Raw genomic sequence first — 25,727 nt, 5'->3', positions numbered from 1 at the left:
GAGGGGGGGAGGGTGGGTGGGAGGAGAGAGGGAAACAGTGGGAGGGGGTGAGGTATTTAAACGCCGGAGCAGGACAGCACAGGCGAAGCTCTGAACTCCCTGAGAGTGAAGGTAGGACAGGGAGAGGAAGCAGAAGAACAGAGCTCTACAGTTTTCCTGACGGCCAAGCCCACACACTCACACACATAAAGATTGCACATACAAACACACACAGACACACACACTCTCACGCAAGCACTTTTGGACTTTCAACTCATCTGTGGACTCCAAAAGCAGTCCTCTGGAACTCTACCTGTGCCTTCTTTGCTCCCACTCATCACTCTCCTCACCTCTTCACCCATCTCCACTCCCACAGTCCCTCGCTTGGTGAGAGCAGATGGCCATGGCGCGGGCCTCTCTCGGGGGTGCCTTAGGCTGTGCCCTGCTGGCCCTAGTCTTGGGGAGCAGCAGCATGGATTTCGGTGCGCCTCCTGCAAGCTTCTACCCACGTTTCAACCCATTCTTCTTCCTGTGCACCCACCACGGGGAGCTGGAGGGAGCCGGTGTGGCAGAAGGTGGGGGAGAGGTGCTACTCACCCTCCAAATTACGGGCAACCCCACCGCCTACACCCCTGGACAGGAGTACCAAGGTGAGCACACGCCCTACAGTGTCCACTTTCCTTTTTGCTGCTCTTGAAGAGAATGGGATTCATCATTATCCGTAATGAATCACAAAAAAAGGAATGTGTTGAATGGATCTGATTGTAAATTTCACTGGTTGCAAAAATCAATGCATTTTGTATTTTTTAAAAATAGTTTTCCTCTGTGAGAGAATTACAAGAAATTGCTGAATTGTGCTAAAATTGTTATTATGCATAAGATACATTTTACATTAAAGACAAGAAAAAAACAACTTCATGATTAGGAATTCTGCAAGTACAAGTATCTACAACGAATACATTTTCTTTTTCACACGTGCGGTTCTGCTGTGGTGTGTGCTTATGGGAGTGTGCAGTTTGTGTGTGGTGGCTGTTGTTGGAAACCAGCATTTATGTAACTGTAATAAGTAGTGATGCTGAGTGGGACTCCTGTTCAGTGCCGTGAGCAGCTTTGGTGTTTTACTGAGCTGTGATCCTGATGCTCCATGTGTAGGTGGCTTCTCCACAGGACTAACAGCGAGATCCCTCTAACTGAATGAGAGAAAAAGAGCAAAAACTGCAAGTGAGGATGGACAAACAGAGCGCCATAGAAAGAGATGCTCTGTAAAGATTTAGATATCGGTATAGCGGTATAGAGTGGAAGAGGAGAACACTGATATGCTGGCACCTGGTCTTTGAAAAAAGATCTCCTCTGACCCCCTAAACTGTATCATCCTTCCTCAGTCAGTCACTCTCGCCACTCACTTAACACTGGGGACAGTGACCCACAGAGGCCACCACGGACTGACTGAGGTCACATTCCCATGCAGCTATCCTCTTCTCTAAGAGTTGGATGTATACACATTTTAGGTATATTACTGATTTTATCTAACTTCGTAAATATACACATATTTTGTGTACATTGTCCATATCCTCTCCTTACTCTGTCTTTGTTGTATTTCACCTAATTTGATATCGCAAACAGTGGATTTATTACACTGTCCTTGCGCTGTTAACAACTGCATTCCATTATCATGGCAAATAAACTTCTTGATTTCAAAAAGGATATGTGCAGCACACTTTGTGAAATGTATATAGAAAGAAAAGGATATGAGAAGGCCAGGAAAACAGATCCGGAGAGGAGAGGAGTCTGGAAGAAGCAGTATTATCTTCTGTCTGAAAATAACAGCCCCGAATCAACCCTTCAGTCAAGCACCTTTTAACTGGGGCCGGGCTTGTAGGGAGAGCGAGTGGGGAGAGATTTGAATAACTAGCTGGTGGATGGGAGGGATAGAGCGCACGGAGAGGTTTAACTAATTAGCATTAGAAATGTGGTGGACTGGGAGGAGGGAGAGATTTAAATAGGGCCACGGCTGGGATCGGATGGAGTAGGGGGAGATTTAAATGACGATGAGAGGATTGAGCAGATAAGATACCAGCAGCGGGGCTTGCACAGAAAAATGACAGGGTTCCAAGCTGCTCACTTTTTTTCTCCGTCCCATGTTTTGGCACACGATGGCCGCTCATTGTTAAATATCTGGGGTTTTAACTGAGTTTGCATGGGGATGGAAGGATAAATGGCAAGTGAGCAAGTGCAACGTGGCTGACTGTGTGCTTATTGTGCAATCAGGAGCAATCCCAGTCTCTGTCTGTCTGTCTTTCCCATCTCTCTCTCATCTTCAAAAACCTTGTTCCATACATGTTCTTACCACAGTCACTGCCAGGCTCATTGTAGAAGGAATTGGGTGGTTTGAGGGCTGCATATACAGGTGTTTGATTGAGAGTGGACATGTATCTGCCTGTTCGAATGAGAGAAAAGGAAAAATAGTAAATCACATCTTCTGGTGATGTGAAGGAAAGGGCAAGGGAAGTGCCATTTTACGTTAATTTCTGGGAACGAGCATTTATTTGTATTTCAGCATGCGTCTTTTATTTGGTTTCAATTGTATTTTTCTCATTGCTTTTTATGTGCTCACTGGGCTTTAGTTTTGGATTACATTTGGTTTAATCTTCTAAAAGCAACGTGTGATCTAACCACTGAAAGAGCTGCATGTGGAAATGGTGGGCGGAAGGCATTAGAAATGCTGGCCGTGTGGTTGTTGAAGGGCTGTAGAAAAGAAAACTGAAGAAAGAGCGCAAAGGAGAGAGGTTTTTAGTGGAGAGGGGGAAAGTTAGAAAAGAAAAATGACAGATGACCCCTTCTAAAAGAGACAGGAGGTGAGTGTGTCAAAGACTGAGTAGTCTACCTCAGTAGTCGGTGCTAAGCAAGAGGAAGATTCTGTGTGGCCGATTTGTCGTACAGTAATTGGGTTTCTGACCTTCTTCTTCTCTGTTGCTTTCCAGTGATAAGACCATGTGTGGGCAGTGTGTTCCGTGTGTGTGTGTGTTTTAGACGAGATTACTGTGTTTAGCTATCAGAATGAAATGACCAAGAGAGGTTGCGTTACTCTCTGTGTGAAATGTTTTAGAGGGTGGGTGTATTGGCAGGGTCATGGTGGACAAAACGAAAACAGAAATACTGTAGAGACACTCTGAACTGTTGAGAAACAGGAGGAGGAGAAATGAAAAGATTTGTGGAGATTTGTGTGCTTGCATTCAGACTCTAGGTTCAATCCTTGTACCAGACAAATGGAGCCCAAGTGTCACTCAAACACACACTCACATACTGCCCGCACACAGCCTTATCTTTCAGAAGAGAGAGAGAAGCAAAAAGAAGTAAGGTCACGCTTGGATTTAGCCTGTCCTCTAAATAATCAAACGACCCTTTTGAACCACTGTTACAGGAACACTCAGGAAGCAGTTCTTTATTTCTGTCAAGCATTTTTCAAAATTTTGTCTCTGACCTCTTTTAACACTGCTGTGGGAATGCAAGATGTTCTCCATACAGCAACCGCATGTTTATAGGAAGCAACATCACAATACCAAGCCCAGAGCCCTGTTTCTAAACACAGTCAATCAGAGAGTGCTGTTTTTCATTCTTGTTGGTTCTTGCCCCCCTTCTTTGGAAACATTACATGTTCATTTTCGCAGATGAACAACAGTGTTCAAGAAGGGATGGTGACAGAGCAGAGAGAGAACAGGAAGAGGCAAAATTTCTCCAAACAGACTGTTTTAGTATCATAAAACATGGCCTTTCCAGTAAAGCACATTGGATTCAAATCAGTGGAGGGGACATCACTCTGCTGTTTTATGCAGTATGGTTAGAAAGCACAATGGAAAAAATTGGTGAGAGAATTAAATGGCAGTGCGGTGTCCTCTGCAAGTCAGTAGAGAATAGCTGGAAAAATGGAGGTGCATGAGCAGAAATGGGGCCAGTGAGATTGATTGAGTGCCTTTGTGTGTCGAGGAATTTGTACTTTCTTTTGTAGTTAGGCGTGTGCACTTGATGAGGGCTACAGTTTTGTTTATCATGCCAAAGGTTTCAAGCACACTGCTTGTTTGTTTGTATAGAACACAGAGTTATGTCTGGTGTCAATTAGTCCGTCAATTTTAAGTTTATGATATTTAAAACAAGTGAGTGCTTGTATTCGCAGTGCTTGTATTTGCATATAGTGTCCACTTTTGTGTGTTTCTATATGCAGGGTTATTGATGTCAGTGTAGAGCACTGAATGAGCCACTCACAGAAGCCCCTGCTGAGACATGCATGTTCAGGTAGGCAGCTCTCCCTCTCACTATATTCATTGTTCCTACACACTATTGAAAACCAAACAATATTCAGTAGGCTTCAGCAGTGTGTGTCTACCACAGTGCCACAATAGAAAAACAGGAGGAGAAACAGCGGTGCAAGAGAAAGTGACAGAGGGTGAAACAAGAGAGCTGCTTAGAGAACTAGTTGACAGTACAGGCTGAAATGGCCATTGCTAATCTGTCAATGGTCTCTGCAGAAGTCCCTGTTCCATGGACCTTTTCATGTGCAAATGATTGAAGAGGCCCAAGAAACAATCAACATTTCAAGGAGATTTGGACTTTGCCACTAAATAACATTCTTAATGGGAACTTGGAGATAAATTCATCCCCACAAAATGCCATCAGCTCTTCCCATGATAACCTATCAGATTAGACATTGTGAATTACTTCAGCAGCTCTCCTGCCAACCACCAGAAACAACTCAGTGTGCTTTGCAATGGGAAAGAGACCATTATCTATCTGCAAAGTTGATTACTCGTCATGGTTGGGGGAGTTTTTTTTCTGTGTGCTGTTGACTGATGTCTGTAGAACATCAAGTCAGTCATGTTGAAGTGAAGGTCACAGACGTAAGGTGCTGGTAAGGCTCTAGAAAAGCAGATATTATCTTACCACACTATACCAGGTTGTATCAGTAAAGCCACAGCCAGACATCATGGAAACACAGGGCCCATGTTTTCTGGCCTGGACACTCAGCTTGCATGAGCAGGGATGGCTTCCTCCCTGGACTGCTTCAGCTTGCATGCCTGTGCTCTCAATGAATGGATTCTGTCCATAGAAACACTTTTAATCCAAAACAGATATGGGAGGTGTTGAGTAGAAAAATATTTTTTTCCATGTCCGTGACATATTCTACAGATACAGACATTGAATATGTTGTGAAATGTGTACATGTTGCTGATATAATGTCGATATGACTATGAACAGATCCTTTTCACTCACAGCTCAGACGGACAGTGTGGCTGCTCTAACCTGTTAACATGGGTGCTGAAATAAGAAGACGTTCCGTGACGCACACACGCTGCAGTTTGTCCAAGGCAAGTCAAACATTCGTACACAGTCGTCTTGCCAAAATGGCATCAATCTGCTGGGACTTCAGCAGCCTGTCGGATGTCATCATCGCCTTCTGCACCACTTAACCTCTGAGGAGACTGTTAAGGATCCTGACCTTTGACCATTTCTTGTCAGTGCTGCATTGCTTGAAACTCTGTTCCTACAGAGGGATTAGATTTGACCGGTGTCCTTAATCTTCCTGTCCACCAGTCTCGTTCTCCTTACATCTCTGTTCAGCTTAACTGTAGCATTTTTATATTTATCTATTTAAAAGACCAGGAAAACTCTATGTATTTCTTACGGTGCAGCAAGCATTGGTCAGTGAACCATCAAAAGACTGGCCTACTTTTCATGCAGACATACAGTTTAGAGGAGCAGGGACATTGGAAAAAGAGGTAAGAGTGAGGAAACAGTAAAGGGGATAGGGGCTAATGGTTTAATATGACTCTCTTGTGAGCATAGGAAAAGCAACATGCAGATAGCACAAGCACTTTTAAGTGGTCCAAACTCGTGCATTCATTAGCTTCCCGGCTCTTCAACCTCTCTCCCTCCTGCTGCTTTGTCTGAATAGGTCACTTCACTGAGTAGAGAGAAGTGTGTCAAGTGTATTACTGTTTGTATGGGCTTGCTGGGTGTGTTTGGGTGTTCTGTCTTTGTGGACATTGAATGATGAACCATTTAAAGAGCATTGTATTCACTGAGATATGCCAGTTTCTTTTATATGAAAGAGCAGATGGGCGAGAAATGAGAATGGATATTCATTGGGAATCTTCCCTTTGTCACACATGCTCGCTTGGCCATGCACACAGCACTCAGCTCTTAGTGGGTGATCCATCATGACATAGAGACAGGTCAGATGTTCCACTGGCTTAACACAAATGTCCTGATCAGCGGGCTATTACAATTCTTTTTGACGATGTTACAACAGGATATGACATGATAATATGAACAGGAGGTTACTATTTTCCTCCTGTCAGGCGCTAAATGGCTGTGTCAAGTTTTTTTCACAAGAACATGCTCTAGTTATTATAAAATACTGTAGAAATCTACGACAATGAAATAATGCCACAGCAAACTTGCAGTAAACGATACATTTGCACATATGTATCTGGCTTTGTATTTTCTCATAAATAGGCAGAGAGCTGCAGAAGCCATCATAGTAGAGATGGCCCAGATGCCACCTATATGCTACATTTCTGGAAAATGGATTTACTGCCTCAGATAACAGTGATATTGTTAGGCTTGGCCAGGCTGTTGCCAGAATGATGCCAGGTGCCAGGTGTGGTAGAAAGAGCTAAAAATGAAGGCAGTGAGTGGATCCCTGCCAGGCAGAGGTGGGTGCCTGCGCCAGTCTTATCTGGACAAGCGGCAAGGAGCTCTACATTTTTTATTTTCAATTTCCTCAACGGATTCATTTTCCAGCCAAAACAAGAAAGCTCTTAACAAGCAAATGTGAGTTGTGTTTTCAGTAACTTTCATGAGTGGGTAGACGAGTGGGCGTAAGTATTTTCAGGATGTTGGAGTGTGTGCTTGCCTTTTGGGGGTTTGCCTGATTTGGAGTGCCTCTCTGTTGATAATACAAGCAGGGGTGTGCAGATGCTAGATTCCCGGTGTCCTAGTGTGTACTACCCTTGTGTACCTTTTTGGTGTCTGGAGGTTTAAGTTTTAGACAGCTGAAGCAGCAACAGAGATTCCACTCCTGTCACAACTTTAGCAACATATAAACCGCCCAAAATATAGTGACATTATTAGTTTTTCCAGGCCTAAAGCACAGAGTCTTTGGTAGCTTTGATTAATTTAGTTGAGGAATTCTGTATATTAGTCATTGTATATACATCACTCCCTATGGTAAACCCTTAGTGAGAAACAGAACATCAGCTCTTAGAGCCTAGACAACATACTAGACCCTAAGGGTGTCAGAGTGAATCTCAACCACACCATATTTACTGCCTAAGTTTTCCAGTAGAAAACACAAGGGACGCACCCCTCTACAGTCTATTTTAATTATTTTTTTATTGCCACATTACAGTTTCCCCCCTTGCCTCTGCCTCTTTGATGTTTACTTTCAATTTACAGACAGGTTGTAAACATAATTACAAAGTTGTTGTTTTTTTTGCATTTCAGAAAAGCCCAAATACCAGGTCTGCATATGACATTAAAAGCTCCATGTGTCTATGCAAACTCATGCTAATGTCACAATCCCAATCTACCTCATAACAATGGGCCATTGTTCATTCTCCTAAAGGAGTACCAAGTGGCTCTAAGCCGATTTTGAAAAGTGATGGATCCTTTTTAAACCTTTCTTCCCTCCTTTCCATCCTTCGTGCTGGACGTGTTGTTCTCATGGGGTGGTTTCCCAGCCGCTGTTGATTAGCGTGTCAGCTTTGCCGATGGCCTCTTCCTTTTAGAGAATGGAGCTCCTGTTGGAGGATTGTGTACCTCCTCCTCCTTCTTCTGCTGCTCTTGCTCTGGATCCTCCTCCTGGCGGCTTCATTGAGAGAGCTGTAATCCCTGCTTGGGGGGCAGTGTGTCGTCTGTGCTGATAGCATTCAGAGGGCCTTGTAGCGCTCCAATGGACCCACTACAGAGGAGGCGGCAGGGCGCAACTGGCTGGGTGCTGGGCACATGGCGCGTGGCACAGGCGGATTAGCCCCAGCTCTACCCCCCATTCAGCGCCAGCCTCCTTCAAACAGCCAGGCCCACTCTGCCCACAGAGACAGGCAGGCTGGCAGAGGCAGATTACACATCTGCGCACATGCACAAGATCACACATACTCCAGCCGAAAGTGACAGCATGGGTGAGGGGGTTAGTGTTTACAGGGCCCCTGAAAATACTTAATTCCCCTAATGCTCTGTTGTGAAATCCCACATATCAAACATCATACCCCCAGCCCCCACAGGTCTGTGTGTCATCAGTGATCTCTGACTCAGCATTAGAACATCCACAGAGATTCTCCCAGTAGACCAAAATAAAGATAGGTACATTTATCTTGCTTTTAGGGTTTAACAGAAGGATTGCTGAAAGGCAAGCTTACCTATTTCCTTCCATATGTCATCAAAAGTATTTGTGTGGTTTAGTCAGTCATCATTTCATTAATAATGAGCCTTTGGATATGGGCTGTCAATGAATCCATTTTTTTTAGATAAAAAAAGATAAAAAATAGAGAGGAGCCTGTCTTATGCCTCAGTGGGTCAGGTGTTTGATTGTGTCTTGCTTTTCAGGTAACCTGTGATTGGCAGCTGAAATTCACAACGATGAAGAAGTGAGACTTCACCTCTCTGTGTTGTACTACAGGGAGAATGACTGTGTCCATCCGATGCTAAGGACAGTGGTCCTCTGTCTTTGGCTGATTTCTGTTCTCAGCTTAACAGTTTTTTGTTTGTTTTTTCAAAAATGAACATGGAGCTGGGAACATGTGTCTTGTCAGCCGGCACTCAGTGCTCTAGTGCTCACTTTCACAGGGACCAAGAATATAAAATGAAACCAGCTCTTAATCACACCTCAGCATTTACCTCAAATAAACACTCATGTTTATTTATTGCATACTTTTTGACCTATCAGTGAAACTGTAAGGATACAGTCACATATGAATATCAGGAAAATACATCTATTCTGAACCTGTGATTTAAAGTTCTTGGGAGTTACTATTAGAGTAAACACGACTCAGAAGTACCTAAAAGTAATTAAGAAACCCTAACACTAGTATACTTCAATCAAAATACAGGTAATATGTGGCCAATCACAGCCAACTGTATACGTGGGCCAGAGAGGCCTGGCCAAAGTTTAAACACCTGGACTACAGATGTGCAAACTGTGGTAATCAAATTTAAATGCAGCAACCTTTGGTTGCAAACACACCAAATGCCAATCTGAGCAGTTTAGCAGACCACTTCATCTGAACACGAACATCACAGTGTCTTTGTCAGCGACTCAACACATTTGTTTATGTGCACACGTTACTGTGTCTCAGATACAGAGTGATAGAGTCAATAAATGATCCCTGCTATCAAGTGTAAGCAGATCTGAGGTAGAGGTTAATACAGAAAAGAGCTGGGGATGAGTGAGGGGAGATGGAGGGAGCGTGACAGCGTTAATTACAGCAATGAGTGCATTCTTACCAAGCTGAGCCGGTGTGATTAAGACTGGATGTCAAGGGAAACGCTCCCCATTGATCCACTGCCAGTAGAGACCATCTAGTCTTTCATTACTGTAACCAGCTTGTTAATTAGAAATCAATCTTTCCCCTCTGCTCTATGAACCCCCCTCCACACCACTGTGCCACTCTCCTTCCACCCAAACATTCATACCCAAAAGCTATAGAGACACATCAAACTTTGACTAATGTCAGTGCTTTTTCACTTAGTTGGCCATAATCTGAAATTTTCATGCCAAGAAAGAGCAGGGAGCGGAGAGCAAAATAGTGAGGCACTGTATCCTGGCTTCCTTTCCAGCTCCCAGGACATCTTTGAGTTTTTAAGAGAATTTGCCAAACTTTAGGATTGCTTTAAGATTGAGATCTGAATTCAGATTTACTAGCTGAATAACAGTTATGTTGTTCTTGTATTACATTTGTGTGCATTTGGGTATTCTTATGATCAACGAGAGACCTGCAGATACTGGCGTGGGCCATGGCTTGTTTGTCTTCAAAGGAAACCAAGTTTTATATTCTACCATACGAATTGTTCCAAATCTATAACGAATCATTTGGATAAGTCAATCTATCGACACATGCCACATAATTATGTGTTCTATTACTCTTCTGAATGAAAGAAAGCAACATCTGTAAAATTAATCTGTAAAAAAAAAAATATGAAAGAAAGAGGGTGTGGAAGAGATGTTGAAAAGGACTGACAGATTGGGAATGTAAAGTGAATCTCTGTGTAAAGTGACACTTCCATTATTCATAGTATGCTATTATATCTGTGATAGTGGGAACGTGGTTGGGACTGCTGTCGGCCTGGAATACTGCTAGCAGCTCGAGACTGAGCTTGTGCTGAGAGCTCTGTGTATGTATGCACTTGCATGTACACATCACTGTCTGATTTTGGAGTGAGATGTATCCAGATGTTTTTGTGCAATAGGCATTCAAAACTAAGTACAGAGTTATTATGTTACAAGCACAGGTAGTTTGGGTTAGGGACTCATTTGCTCATTAGATTTTATTAATTTTTTCTTTTAGTGATAACAGAATCCAGTGAAGCCATACCACTGCCGCTTCATTGCTACTCTTCAGTCAAGTGTGGCCCCTACATAAAAATGTACAATGTATAAGAGAAAGCTGCCTTATTTTTGGATCACTAATCACAATTGCTGTCCAACATAAAGTGAGCACTATGTCTTTTACTTTTCATGAAGCTCAAACAGTTCAAAAGCACAGGTTGATACTCTGATAAAAACTGCAGTTTGAAGTGTCAGCCCATGAGGATGGCTAAGAGGAGGGCAGGTTCACCTGGTGCTAATTTACTTATTCTCTTTCATCTCATAAGACAGTAAGCCTGGAATATGCAATGTTGGAAATACAGGGATGGTAAATTCAACAGAAACCCCACCCCAAAAAACAGCCACAAATAAACCGCAGGTCTGTTTTTGGAAATACGTTTTTAGTACAAAATAAAAACAAAGTATTTACTTTTTAAGCACAGTGAGTCAGTTTAATAAAACTTGGCTTAGTGGCTCTAAGGCATCGACATTTGTTAAGTTTGGTATATTTGTCTCCTTCTCTGCAAGGAGAAGTGTATGTTGTGTGTCATCAAAAGACAGCTCATCTCTTAACTTAAGCAATGATGGACTATAATTCTTTATAGTTTGAATCCAGTGCAGGTAGGCATGGTTGCAAGCTGTTTGCTCCTGAAATACAAATGTTTCTATGCTTATGACCACATGATCCTTAGCCAATTAGCATTATTCTGAAATGAATAATATTTTGAACAGCTCTAATCTAATTATAATGGCATGTTTTTTTCAGGAGAATGATAGAAACGATAAAATTGAAGAAGGAAGACACCTTGATGGTGTCTTCATTAGACCTTCAGTGCACCTTAGGTCTGCGCCGGAAGGTTGCACTTTTAAATCATTATAGCCTTCACTAAGTTTTGAAGATGATTTTGCATTACAAACAGTCTTATCTTCTTACTTTGGATCTATCACATTGTTTCTTTTATCATATCAGATTTTGGATGTGATGGCCTGTGGAAAAAATTCAGTTCAGGGAGATTTTAAATTTGTAAAACTTTGGCTATTGTGCTGCAGACCTCTAGCGATCGGTGCAGTGATGGCATTAGCCAATTAAGAGGTGTGTTCTTAGATAATAGCACTGCTGTGAGTGGCTTTTCTGCAGTTGTGTTATTGTGAAGAAGCCTACTGATCCACTCTTTGATTGCCATGTAAAATAACTTCTTTCTTTAGTTCTGAATGATGTGGGTATTGAGTGGTTGTTCAAATGATGACTAGGTAGGTCAAACTGGACAGAAAGGGTGTCACTTTTGTTGACATGAGCTTCTATTTGTTGTCTGTGCAAAGCCCTGCTCTTCCTTGTCCAAAGTCTCAAGGCCTTGCTTTGACAGACGTCTTCCGGTCATGGCTCTCTCCGTTGTGAATCGGTTTAGGGTGGGCCGTTGGGGGTCCAGGGAGGGAGGTGGGGGACACACAAGGACGGGACAGCTGTGGGAAAGGGATAGAGGTCACTTAGGCTAAGTAGCCTGGTGTCCCTCAGAGGGACATAGCAGGCAGTGAGGTTATATAGGCTGTGGCTGACAGCTTGGCCCTCATTACCTCCTTCCTGTTTCCTATCAGGGCAGCTCCCGATGGAGCAGGTGAGATGGAAAGGGAGTTATGCAACAGTATTGGTCCATGTCCAATGTCTGAATTTTGTCTGAGTGTACTTTAACAGCTGGATGGCTGGTTGGCTCTACATGTTTGTCCATGTTTGAGTGTGCGTTTGTATGTGATGATAAGGTATCTTTACAAATATGGATAGCTGTGTCTGGTGGATGTGTTGAGCTTGCCATTGTCGATATTTTTATATATATATTTAGTGTTGTAGTGTGTGTTTGGTTTAGGAGTTGTGGTTTGGTTTTTACCCCAGTTTTTGAGGCTGACTGGGCTTTTAGTGTTTTCCTACATTCCTTGGATTGTCTCTGGGGAAGGCTAAGCTGTACGCAGTGGCAACTTTCCTTTGTAACCTGCATTAGTTTACACTAAGATTGTTTATATTTTCTATTCTCATGCTTAACAGCTCGGCTTTTTAATTGTGTGTTAGCATGTCTAGTATGGCTCTGATAGTAGTAAGTAAAGGAGGATGCTTTGCTTGTCAGGGCTGAATAGCTGAAGCCTTTTCTCTGTCTGCAGAACACATGGTGTTGATCATGAGGACAGCTCACTCTCCAGCCCTGGCAGTCACCAAGTGACAGAGGGAAATAATCATGGTGCTCCTGAACCCTATTACAATATAACCCTTTACAGGAACCAGCAATTATGAATCTTATGCTGAATGATATGTTCTTAATGCTGAATGTTTAGTAAATGTAATGCTTTGTGAGATGCTTTAAATGAGTAATTCTGTTGTTTGCTGCTTCAGTTTTCTGATTTTTTCTCATCTGGTTGTCTTTTGGTCTGATACCTGCTTTCTTGTCCTGTCATTCTATCAGTATTTCATCAAGATTTATGAAGACAAGGCCCACATAATAGAACTGTAGCTTATCAACCCCCAATTAGGGTCTCATTGCAGAGATCGGTACTTAGATTGGATCTGTGTGCTGTTTGAGGTCCCTGTACAATGAAATAATGAATAATGTTAAAAGCCCAGTGAGATGATTTGCTATCAAAGCCAATCTCAGGTAAGGAGAATAGCCTTTGAGTTGTCACAATGTGATGTGCTTCTTCTGAACATGCAATGTTCACTTAGAAACTCTGAAGTAAAGTTCTGTCATAACTGATTTGGCCTTGTTGATTAGTGGATATGCCTTCACAGTGGGGTTGTATCTTCCTTGTAAGTCAAATGTCAGCCTTTTGGCACATCACCAACAATGTAATGCATACATAGCACGTGGGAAGATATAAACTGAGGCTTCTTTTTGTGTAGAAGAACTTTCACACCTTGCGTCGTATGAGAGCAGCACAATGAAATATGATTCTGAAGCAGATTATGTGTGAGGAACAGGGTGTGTGAGAGAACTGCCTCTTCGCTCCTGTTTTTCTCCACGGCTGTTGCAGGGGTGAAGCCAAGTTAGGCAGGCAGGAAGGCTTCAACTGCCCTCCGTGGTAAACAGAGTAGAGCCTCAACAGAGAAAATTGGACCAAGAACAAGAATAGTCTACGCGTTTGAATCTCTGGCAGTGATCATGAAAGGACTTGTAAACTGGTCCCAAGAAATTCATTGCTTTCATTCAGCACTTTGAAAAAAAACATTTGGAAATGTTATAGTTAAACAGACCTGTGGAAGCTCAGTGGCTGATAGGTTGTCTGTGATCTAGTGTTTCACAGCAGCAGATGGCAGTGCCGGCAGGCCAGGATGGTGCCAGAAGGTTACGCAATGGAATGATGCCTCTAAGACCTGACTGGAACACCGCATGGCACATATATGTGCAGAAACACACTTCCCACACAATCTTCTGAAACTGCAAAGAGACGTTCATACTTACAAGATTCAGTTTGTTTGCATTCCTAAACTTTTGGTCAGTTTAATGGGCCGGTCTTCCCCTTCTGTATCAGAGGAAATAGCAACTTATCCTTCATGGTGTCATGTTCAGGTGACTGACAGTTTGAACCATTTCAGTGAAGCTCAAAGTAAAGTGGCACCCCGACATTGGCATGGCCATGGAAACAGATGGAACTATAGCTTCCCTATGGTCTGGCCTCCATTTCCTGGTCCTCTCTGGGGCACGTGTGTGTCTGCCAGTGGGATATGGGTCAGATGGCCGACTATCTTTATCCAGATTGTTGCCAGGAAAACCTCCATCCATTTGGAAACAGAAAGGGCGTCCTCCTGGTTCACTTGGAAAAAAACTGGGGATTTCATTGATAATACTTTCTGTTACAGTATCTCTTTTGTAGTATCTTGATTTTTTATTTCCTTGCCTCCCTATGTGGCTCGTGCTACCTTATGCTGTAATCATTAAAATATTTATATATATATATATATATATATATATATATTTTCTATCTGTGGTATAAGTAGACGCTACCACATTAAATCTTGTCAGAATCTTATTGTGTAGCCACGTCTTTCCAGTCTTGGGTACTTTCTAAATGTTTTTCCAAGACTTGTTTAAGTAAAGTAAAGGTTATGAATGTGGGTGTGGTGAAGACTGGTGGGTGTGTTTGTAAACAAAGAGCAGAAAGGAGCTGTTCAGGCCATGCCAACCATACGGGATGTGCAAATGGACTAGGTTGCGACGTAAATCAGGTCTTCTCTCTGAGCTCCCAGACTTCCCATCCAGCTCTAGCCTAATCCCTCGCCATGCTGTTTTTTAAGAATGAGCTCATGCCACCAAGTGCTGCCAACCACAGTGCCGACCAGGCTTTGCTGCACCTTAAGGAGACTTTACTATTGCTTTTAGGACCCCACTGGGCCCTATTTTTCATGTTCATTTTTCATTGCTGACCCAGCATACAGTAAGCAATGTGGTCTGTTTTTCACTATTTAAGGTGCATTCATTTCTGAAGGGAACCACACACCACTTTGGGACTAGTGCAAACCGTACTCTAGTATCTTATGAAATTTTAAAACATTTACTCACTGTCTTCTTCCAGAGACCTGTTTGTCCTATGTTAAGGATGCTTTTACAGCATTCAGGATAAGGTGATGCACTCTCAGTATCAGGAGCTAATTCAACCCTGCTGCTCTTTAATCCAAGGTGGTCAGAAGAAGTTGGGAAATCCTAGCTAAAAAAATAATGAAAGAAAGTAAAAGTTCAAGAGTTGGTGAGACAAAACAAGCAACATTGTGTTCTGTGCATGAATAAACTTCCAATTTACTGGAAATTTTTTGTGATCTTATTTTTGCTGAATGGATTATCACCGAAGATTAATTTTCCCTTACTGATTAGTCGTCACTGTATCTTGCGTGTGTGTGTCTGCTTGAGCTCTGAGAGGCTTGTCAGCAAATCCAGTATTGTATTTGCGAATATGTGTTTTGTTGCGTTGTGAGGAGTGTTGTGCTGGTACTTTGTGCCTTAACATTACTCCTCATGGATCCAGAGAGGTGAAGCAAGCCCAAGGCCCATCAATAGTTGAGTAGCAGCACGGTTGTGTGTGTCTGTAATGAGGCATACCACATTGCATCATCAATATTACATGCTGGCTTAGGGCCAAGGGATGTGCTCTGTGGTGTATTCAAGTAAAAAGTATGAGTATGTGCATGTGTGTGTGAGTGCTATGCATACAGTGTAATGATGTTTTGCAAGACCTAAGTTAGGTGGACTTGCAACTGCAGACGCAAGACTTGTCCAGGAGCATGTAGAGGTCCCGATGTGGAGTTACAGTTGGAGGGAAGAGCAAAGGGTGCCTGTAGGTCAGAAGCCAAGGTGGACCTGACTGCATCAACATAATATGAACAGCTGTAACCTCCACATGTTACTCTGCCACAACCCAACCCATCCCCCATTACTGACAATCAAAGCTGAAACAGCAAACATGCTATATTTCCACAGAATAATGTATCTGTGTGCATGTGTGCATCATATCCACAATACCTAATTTCAGAGACATGCACAATATATTTTATTGTTCTACAAAGCCTCCTTTTATTTGAAATGGTCTGTAATGCAGTTTAATGTATGTCTTTATCTAAACATCTCTTTCCACCCTACAGAACATGTTTCATAGTAAAGCTTTTAGTCTCTTAAATCTTTTGATAGGGAAAGCATCAAATTCAGTCCAGATTCTTGGTTGAACGGTGCTAGCCTAACACCTAGTGTGTTTACACATGAACAAATCACACACAAGTGCACACATATATATGCACACACAGAACCTGCTTATGTGTTGGATGAGAGTGTTGGTAATAAAGTTCACCCCCATTCCCGCCTCATGGCTTCTCATCCCCCTCGGCCAAGTGAACAGTACTCAGAAATGAAGTATGGACAAGAATTTTAAAGGCTACCATCAAAGGCTGCCAGCCTCCTTCTTTAGATCTGTGTGTGTGTGTGAGAGAGAGAGAGAGAGAGTTTGTGTGTGTGAAGTACCCCCACAGGTGATAGGATCTCATCTCATTGCATCTCATCTCATCTGATTGGCTCATCCGTCTGTTACGTTCCACAGGCGAGTGAGAGAGGGGTGTTAGAGGCCTGTCTAAATAATTTAGATCTTGCATTTGTATTGATCAGGTAGCGCTGCTCTCCGTGGGCCACTCCACTAGTACCTATCCCCTCCATCCCTCTTCGCCCCTGTTCTTGTTTTTTTCGATTGTAACCTTGTGCCCCTAGCTTTACCTCCCCCCCCTCAACCTCCACATCAAACAGAGTACAGGCACACTGCTGCGAGGGAGCAGAAAATGCATGAGAAGGGAATAGATGGGAAAGTGCAGGAGAAAGCATTTTTTACCACAATTCCTCAAATGGAAGTGAGGCTGAGGGAGAAAGGCTAGAAGAAAGGTGTAAGCGGTGTATAAAGAGAGAAATAGCATGGTGGAGGCAGAAAAATATATTTTGCGTGTGTGTGTGTAGCCCATATGCAAGTGTCTGTGGAGAGTAATGGAGTGTGTGTAACCTTGGTGATGCAGGTCAGTGGAAATGCAGAAATTAGCGTATTGTGTGTACGGAGGCTGGTGAAGCCTGGTCCAACTTAACGCTTTAAACCCAGTCCATTACTCCATTAAATACGGCATCATGCCATGGCCTTGGATCAATACCATGTAATGTAAACACTTATAACCTGTTTCACCACACTGGAATAGATTTGCTGAATAGGTAATGCATTCTGGGATACAAAAATAGCATAAAAGAAGAGCACATGTATGCTCAGTATGAACATGATAATTGCTTGCTTGAATGAGAAGGTCTTTTCCCTGCATTCTGTTGGTATTGCAGTGTTAGAGGTGCACTGAGCAACATGGATTGAATATGATAATGCTTCTGTTGCCAAGCAAAATATCTGCCTTTCTCACAATACGGCTTCTTGTACACGCTGTACATGCTGATAGAATTTGGCAGTGCTCATAGCTGACAAGAAAATGGAATACAGAGAAATTACTTGTTGCTCACACTGTGTTATTAGAGCCATTCATACAAAAAATAAATATTTCTCAAATATTTAGAAGTAACTTACGTTTTACATTTTGTTAGTCTATTGAGAGGAAGCTATGGAGTTCAGAGACTACGCCATTATTTGACTAGCGTGTCTTCAGCTATTTCAGATACAGAGGCCAAGCATGCACTGTAGTTGATGCATGTTTATCCTGTTTACACTCTTACCATGTTTCATTTTGGTATTTTGGAAGTTTGCAAGTTATCACTAGAAGATTAAAAGAAAAAACATGGACTATATACATTTCTTAAAGCAAGTGTCAACTATATACTTGGATCCTATCACTTAAGTGGGCAGTGGGAAATGTTTGGATATAATAAAGAGACTTGTGGGATGAATTATTGAGGCTTCGATATGGAGGGGAGAGATGGGCTGAACTGGGCTCTTAAGACAGGCCATAGTACATCCAACATACACAAACACATGCAGAACACACACATACACACACACACAAACACCGGATGCCTTGTGTGAGGACATGTTAATGGAGTCACCCAGACAGACAGGCATGGAGACAGGGCCACACAGGAGTCTGCTCTTCCCTATATTCCCACATTGAAACACACCAAGAAGAAGAATGAACGCCCTGAGACCAAACTGACATGTTGCTATTCTTACTAAAAACACACCAACGCCGCGGGTGTCTCTGCCTTTTCCCATTCACTTCTCCCCCAAAAGCAGGGGGATTCCAGGGTCAGGAAATAACAAGGCCTCCATCTTTCCCCTCTGCAAAGGATTTTAATCCTCAGTGTGTAAAAGTGTATTTCTTTGGGAGTGTGTTCTCCTTTGAGCCGCAGACTGTTCCCCTGTGTTCTGATCTGTCTGGCTGGAAGCAGTCCAGTGGCTGAGCTCTTTTCCTCCAGTGATGTAGCCGGCTCTGTGGTCCCGTCACTCAGGGCCTTTGTTTACTGGGTAGATCAATAGTTAACTTGCGGCTGGATACACTAAGCTGTAGATCTGTACAGCTGGATAATAGACCTCTGGCAGTTTTCTGCTCTGTTGCTGTTTGTGGTGACCTGTGATGAATAGAGGCTTAGCGAAGGCTATCAGGGTTACAGCCAATTAGCTCATCAGTCTCTTCTAATATGGTTGTCAATAGGGACAGGCTTTGATTAAAGCACTGTGATTTGTTCAGGATGAGTTAGATTACATTCACGAGCCACCGGCTGTGAGTCAGACAGCCAGCTGATGTTAGCATATCGCTTTTTTTTTTCAACTATTTTAAAAGTTGCTCAAGCCTCCATTTACCAGTCTCCTGTGTGTGCGTGTCTTTGTGTATCTCTCTGTGTGTCTCTGTGTGTGTGTGTGAGGGAGACCTTGTTGCTGTTGCTTCAACACCTGCTTGCACATCTGCTCGCTCTCCTCTCCTCTCCTCCTGGAGGGCGTTTAGTCTCATTGGCCTCCCAGTTAATGGTCACTATATTTTCATTTGTTAACACCTGAGCTCTGTGCTCATTAGCAGCAGGATGTTAGGGAGCTGTAGTGTGTATACAGTTCCAGACTTCCTGTCCACATGCATGTACATCACACCGACTAATTATCGGTGTAGCTTGCAAACGATATGTGAACATGACTTAGTACTTGCAATCTCGGACACGTTATCAGCGGTAATTACAGTTTATCTTACAGAGAGTTAGCAATAAAGGGTCACTAAAATGAGAAATTATATTTCATAATGCTATTCATATTTATTTGGTGCTTTGTGCCATGCCCAGCAGCATTTCAGTATGAGAGTAACACCATGATTAAACGTCTTCCTTTTTTTCTGTCTCTTCAGTAACCATCTCTACCAGTGTATCTTTTGATGGTCTGCTGGTGACTGGGCTCTACACCTCCACACCAGTCCAGTCGGCTCCCATCCCTGCTCCAGCTGCCTTCGGCTTCGGTAAGTCTTCATAAGATTTCACTGTAGACCATTTAAAGAGGCGTCCACAGCTATGTTCCTCGTGCCAATGCAAGCCCCCATTAAATGCTCAACTTAGCTTCGCCTTTAGCACAAACAAGCTCTCAGATACTCTAGATAGTGTCTTAGTGCTTGAACTATGGAGTATCACAGTGAGCATGACCCAAGTCAGTGATCCACATCCGTTCCCATAAAAGGCATAAGACTACTTCCCCACTCCAGTTGTGACAGGCCCGTGATGGTTTGGGAGTGGGGATGATGTGACCATGGGTTCGGCCATATGCGTTTTCATTGATGGCTGAGAGAAGAAAAACAGAAAACTGAATATGAGACGAGGAAAGGAAATCGGAGAACAAATCAGGAGAAGTATGTCATGCTCTGAGAGACAAAACCAAACTTCAAATAACAAAGAGGAAAATATTAATGGTCATCAGGTCAGCTGGTCACATGTTAAATTGCAGAAAAGGTGCTGTTGTCTGGTTGAGTTTGGCATATAGTTTACTGGAATAAGTTCATACTGTCTTTATACTATCATTACAGTAGTAAGAAGTGGTTTTGGAACAATTTAGGAAATGGGTACTATTTCATTTTATTGTTGGTCTACTGTAAAAACTGCCAAGTCTTCAGTCTTAAGTTGTTATCAGCATGTTTTTTCTTTTCATCTGAATGTGTGTTATATCTAAATGTACTCTTGTCTGTGAATTTACAGTCTCACCTTTATTCCATGTACTGCAAAATATAAAGTTAAACTGAGTCTGTACAATTCTGCTGTCTAATTACACAGTAAAAAGGCAACTGAATTAAAGTTAAGTGTGACCCATTTCTGGACACACAGTGATGATTTTTTAGACTCAGATCAAGGGTGTGCGGATGGAGCCCCTGTGTGTAGGGGTGGGGGGCGTGGACTGGCCATAAAGAACTCCTTAGAGAACGGGGCTACTGGCCCAGAACTGCTGCCCAGCGGGCTCACTTATCCTGACTAACTCCACTGTTCTTCAGACGCTGACTTCACCCGGCCAGGGCAGCTCTTCACTCTTGGCAGCCCTGTTTACTGGGGAGGCATCCAAGCAAGGATTGCGTCACCTTTGCTTCACTCTCATTAATTTGAAAAGTTTTAAGAGAAGGGCTGCACAGACTGATAGGCAGCAGCTTGTGGGACTTTGAGTTTCTGCATGGTGTGTGTTTAAATAAGTCTGCAAAGCCTTCCGTTACACTATGTGTAATCTGCTAAGCAGTGATGCCGTCCAGGTTTCACAGCACCAGTCACTGAGACTGTCCTCAGCTGACGAGCTCTCTGCACTCTGCCTCTCTGCTCTGATTCTCCTGCATCCTCTCCCAGTGTAGGCTTCAGGACTACATGGAGCTACACAGAATCAGTGTTTTCATAAAGGCGAAACAGAAGGGCGATTTATTACTGCCACCATAGTTCTCTTCTTAGCGTCCATGGCGGGACTGCTGTCTGCCGTTAAATTTTTCCTTTACTTCATTTGTCTGCACAATTATTAGGTAAATTAGATTTTCATGAGACACCCCCATACTCCAAGTGGTTGATCATGGTTCATGTAAGGGTGTCACATCTGTGGCGAGAAGGCCTTGGGAAGGCTGAAGAGAGATGCTTCCAGAGAGAAAGAGAGAGAGAGAGCGCTTCATCAATGAGCTCATGGAAACCCAGTGACATCGCTGTGCATAAGAGAGCCAGTGTTTGAGCAAAATGTTTTGAAGATAATGCAGTGGAACAATAATGGAATGAAACACCGCTTGATGTTGATTGTTGTTGTGACAAATATTAAGGGATCCGTGAGGACAACAGGGTCACATAACTCCACAAGGGAATTTTTACGAGCCTGGTGTTTAGTGTAGAGCGTCTAAGACAGGGTGCGGCTGTAATCCCCCTCAATGGAGGCAAGTAGGGGACAGATACACATGGAATGCACACACACATAGAATTCAATAAAGAAATATCCACCCACTCTCACTCAAAAGCACATACACATATTCCAGCTGTGTACAGCTGTTAGCGCGACGGCTGGCTGGGTGAACATGTGGCTGACAGATGTATCAGTGCGGGAAACAACATGAAACCCAGCACGGGAAGAATGAAACCTCACTGCACAGCCACCACAGGATCACAAGATAACGCTAAACGAGAAGAGAGGGAGGAGTGTTAAGTTAGTAGATCTTTTATTTCTGCTGGGTTGAAGTCAGTGGAAAGAAAGGCAGAGAAAGACAGACATATAGTGAGAATGAATGGCTTGAAACAGAGAAAAATGAAGATGGAATAAACAAATAAAGCCAGAGAGCACTGCAGACAGGGAGGTTAGTGTTTCTACACTCTCTGTGGGGATGTCCAGTGGTTTGTGCGGTCAGAGCTGTTGCAGCGAGTAGACAGGATGACTGCACGTTGGCCTCCAAAGAGAGAATTCCCCCTCGGCCTTCCGTGTCATCCTCCGCTGCTTTTTACAGAAAGCTCATAAAACCAGTGCATTTACATGTGCATGACCACACTGCATGCAAATACACAAGCTACATCACTGGTTCTCGTCTTTCTCTGTCTTTTGTGTTTTTCTTTCTTTTTTTGGTCTGTCATATGCACTAACGTAGATATCCTCACATGTATGCACACACGCACAGCGCACAGAGACACCACGACGCGGAGACAGAGAATAAGAATTTTATTGTCTTCCACTCCCTCCCAATAACAATGCACTACACACTACACTTGTAATAAAAATATGACGCTTCGAGGGACTGACTTTTTACTACGTAGTCAGAACTTAACACCCACTAATTGTCAAATTAGCTGAAGTGTGATGGAGAAATTGGGGTGGCAATCAGGATAGTCTGAGGAATGATATAGTTTGGGCTTCTGGGCTGAGCTGCGGTTCCAGTCGCCCCATTCCTCCACTGCCTGAAGGCGGGAGATCCCTCACTAGCCGCTGGGTGGCTAACCACAAACCTTTATGATACTGTAATTGCTTTGCTATGGCTAGTGAAGAAGCAGACAAACTGGAGCTAAAAACAATATTGTGAGAGGCAGAACACAGGAGTGTAAATTGACTGTGGTTTTTATAAATGCCTGATAAACTAGTCTGGCTGAGGCACCTCCACAACAGTGGATCTGTTTCAGGGTGCAAGGGGCTGGCAGGAAAGACTCAAGGTGTCATTGTGAGATTCATGAAGTCACAATGTACAGTTAATGGATGAGTGTCTAAAGTGATTCCTTTCATAATATTGCGTAGTATAGTTTGACAGCCTAATTGCTCATTAGAGACCTTTGCAACATGTTTTACAGTAAAACTTTTAGACTTTGTGTGTGTGTGTGTGTGTGTGTGTCTGTGTGTGTGTGTAACATGCTCAGAGGGGATGTCTATACACTCTGCCAGAAAAGCAACAAGAGTCTGGACTGACTCAGCTGCTGGAGAATTCCAACTGCTTCGTGTTTTTCCCTCCTTTCACTTTTATTCCATTAAGAGCTCTTTATTTCCATTCCAGCCTCTTGGCTTTCTGAAAAGAACTCACACAGCTCTCAAACTGGCGTCTACAAAGATTTTATGATGAAAACAATGACTTATGTACGTTGTCATCGTTTTGATCACATCATTATGCATTCAAACACACAAAGACAGAGCAAGTACTCACGCTAAATTAGGGCTTGACCGATATTGTTTATTCAGGGCCGATACAGATAACGATTAGTAATGAAGGAAACCGATATTTGAAATATCTGCGTGGCAAAATTAGGAATAGTGTATAGGTACTGTACACAAGAGCAATTGAGTTTTTCCATTTTATGCTGCTACATACTTCTACTCCACTACATTTTGGAGGCAAATGTTGTACATTTTAGTCCATTTCTATGATAACTTCAGTTACTTTGCAGATTCATATTGTAATATAAAAAATAAATCCATTAATAAATTATGATGTAATATTATAGATTAAGCTACCCAAAAGTATAAAGTAATTAAATTGTCTAATCTGTTAATGCATCAATAATCATAATCCAATCAAATTATCTATGTTATTTTGAAATGGGCCATTCTGCACTTTTTTTTTTACAGCAAGTATATTTTGATGCTAGTACTTTTACTTACGTAAGATTTTGAATTCAGGGCTTAAGCATTTTTCTACTGTGGTATTTCTACTTTATTTAAGTAAAATACCTGAGTACTTTGAGCATATATTTAATTAAATCCTGCAAAAATTAAAACATTATCTTTAATATTAAATTATTTCTCTACTATTGCCCCTAAAGGGGTGTAACCTATCAGATAATGCTGTAGGCATGATATTGACCGAGACTACAGACTGGTGACTACAGACAGAGAGAAGCGACGGCATCAGAGCACATTTTTAAATTATTTTTTTTAATCAGCAATCAGATACCGATAATCAAGAAAAAATGCTGAATATCAGACGACCAGGCTGATAATCGGTCTATGCCTGTTCTAAATGTCTCCAGATTTATAATTATGATGATGAACAAAAGGCACTTGAAGGGAGGAGAGAGCTTTGAAAATAGACAGGAGAGGGAAATGGATAGGCAAAAATGCCAACACGGGGCTGGCTGTCAAAGTGTTTGAGATTAAGGGAATGAGTGTGAGAGGAGAAAATTGGAGAAAGTGTGCATGAAAAATGGCAAAGAGGGTCCAATGAAAGGGAGACAGTATGTGAATGATATAAGAAGGGGAAAGGAAGCAACGAAGATGAGGGGATGGCGTTCCATCACTGCCTCTGACGGAGTGGCTGATTGGTGTTGCAGTGCCAATGCTGAGCTGCTGAGAAACTGGTCATTGATGGATGGCTCGTTTGCAGGGTGATGTTTATTTTGTCGTTAATTTGCATATTTGTATGTATTTGCGGGGCGTTTGGCTTCTGCTTGCAAGGATCAGTCCCCATCTCAATATGATGGATCTGGCTGTCTGACAAAATGGACAGCTTAGTGACAGGGACATCCAGCCGACACTCTGTCCCTATGACGGATGGGCTCATGCTAACACACAGCGCGATCAGAGATGAAATCCTGCTGCACCTTGACCTGTGGAGGAGGGGTTGGAGAGGGTGTGGAGCCAAAAAGTGTAATCATGCCATACACATATTTAATAGGACTAAAAAACATATAGAAATACACAATCACTAATGGTATTTCCTTCTTATTATGCACAATTATGCATTCAAATAATTGATATCTGCACACTCATCCATCTCAAGGCTGAAGGTCGGCTGTCTTTGCACCCTTGCCACCAAGCCAGATTGAATGTCAGACAGAATGTCAGACTATGAGAGATGGCAGCTCATCATGTCAGTATTTACAGAGACACACTCGCAGGTGTGTTTCCTGCTGAACAAAGCCTTGTTTTGGAAGTACTAACAGTCCCAGGAGAGCATGAGTGTGCTTTTGCATACCCTCTCCATCAATCGGATAAGGAAAAACTGAGAAGGGGATATGTGTAGGGAGAGATGGAGGATAAAGAGAAATGATATAGAGAAAGGGTGGTGCAGGGAGGAGAGAAGGGGCGAGGGAAGGGGTTCCCATGGGGAGAGAAGCTGTCAGTCCCTGGGAGACTTCAAACGCACTGCAGCCCTGTGATCAGCCTGCTCCCTGGTTCTCTGCTGACAGCTCCCTGACTGCGCCGCTTAGACTCCTTCATACACGCACACAGATACACACATACGCACACATATACACTTGCTTGCTACCATAAGAGCTCTCACACTCAGTGATTTATCCACTCATACCACAACACATTCAAATTCCATTGACATACGCACACTCATGCTGATTCTCACACTTAGGATGCGCATCTCTGGCACATTTGCTCTGACACCTATCCTTATAATAACCTTGAACACTGCCAAAGTTCCCCTGTTTCAACTCTGTCAAGGACACCAGACAGTCACAAACAGTTGCTCCTGAACTATTGGCTGAATGGAGGCATGGTGGTGCTGGCGGTGGTGTTGGTGGTGGTGATGATGTTGATAATGATGATGACTTATCTAAGCCATTACTCCTCTGCTCAGGGCTGAGGCACCCAAAGGCAGGTCCCTCCTGATGATGAATTCATTAGTGCGGAAGATGAAATGAGTTGTCAGGGGTAGGGTTATGTATGGGAGGTGATTTGTGTTCTCTGCGGCACAGTGTTAGATCAGACTAGATATCAGCCTGGGTCGGCTTGCTGTAAATCTCCCTGTTTTGCTGGCACAGGACTTTCTCACCCCTCGTGC

General features: G+C 42.9%; 1 protein-coding gene across 2 annotated transcripts in view; it reads left to right on the top strand.

Annotated features, from left to right (window-relative positions):
• Window positions 1–80: 80 nt before the first annotated feature.
• reln (reelin) overlaps window positions 81–25,727 on the top strand; it is an 88,342-nt gene continuing 62,695 nt past the window's right edge. For both annotated transcript variants that reach the window (XM_035665514.1, XM_035665513.1), the window contains exons 1-2: window positions 81–629; window positions 19,377–19,484. In XM_035665514.1, coding sequence (XP_035521407.1) covers window positions 377–629; window positions 19,377–19,484 — 361 coding nt within the window. In that variant the 5' untranslated portion in view covers window positions 81–376. The remainder of the gene's footprint in view (window positions 630–19,376; window positions 19,485–25,727) is intronic.

Source organism: Morone saxatilis, unplaced genomic scaffold, assembly GCF_004916995.1.
Source record: "Morone saxatilis isolate NCDOM2014 unplaced genomic scaffold, NCSU_SB_2.0 Contig2, whole genome shotgun sequence".
Taxonomy (NCBI): Eukaryota; Metazoa; Chordata; class Actinopteri; family Moronidae; genus Morone; species Morone saxatilis.
This window is presented reverse-complemented; position numbering and strand designations above follow the sequence as displayed.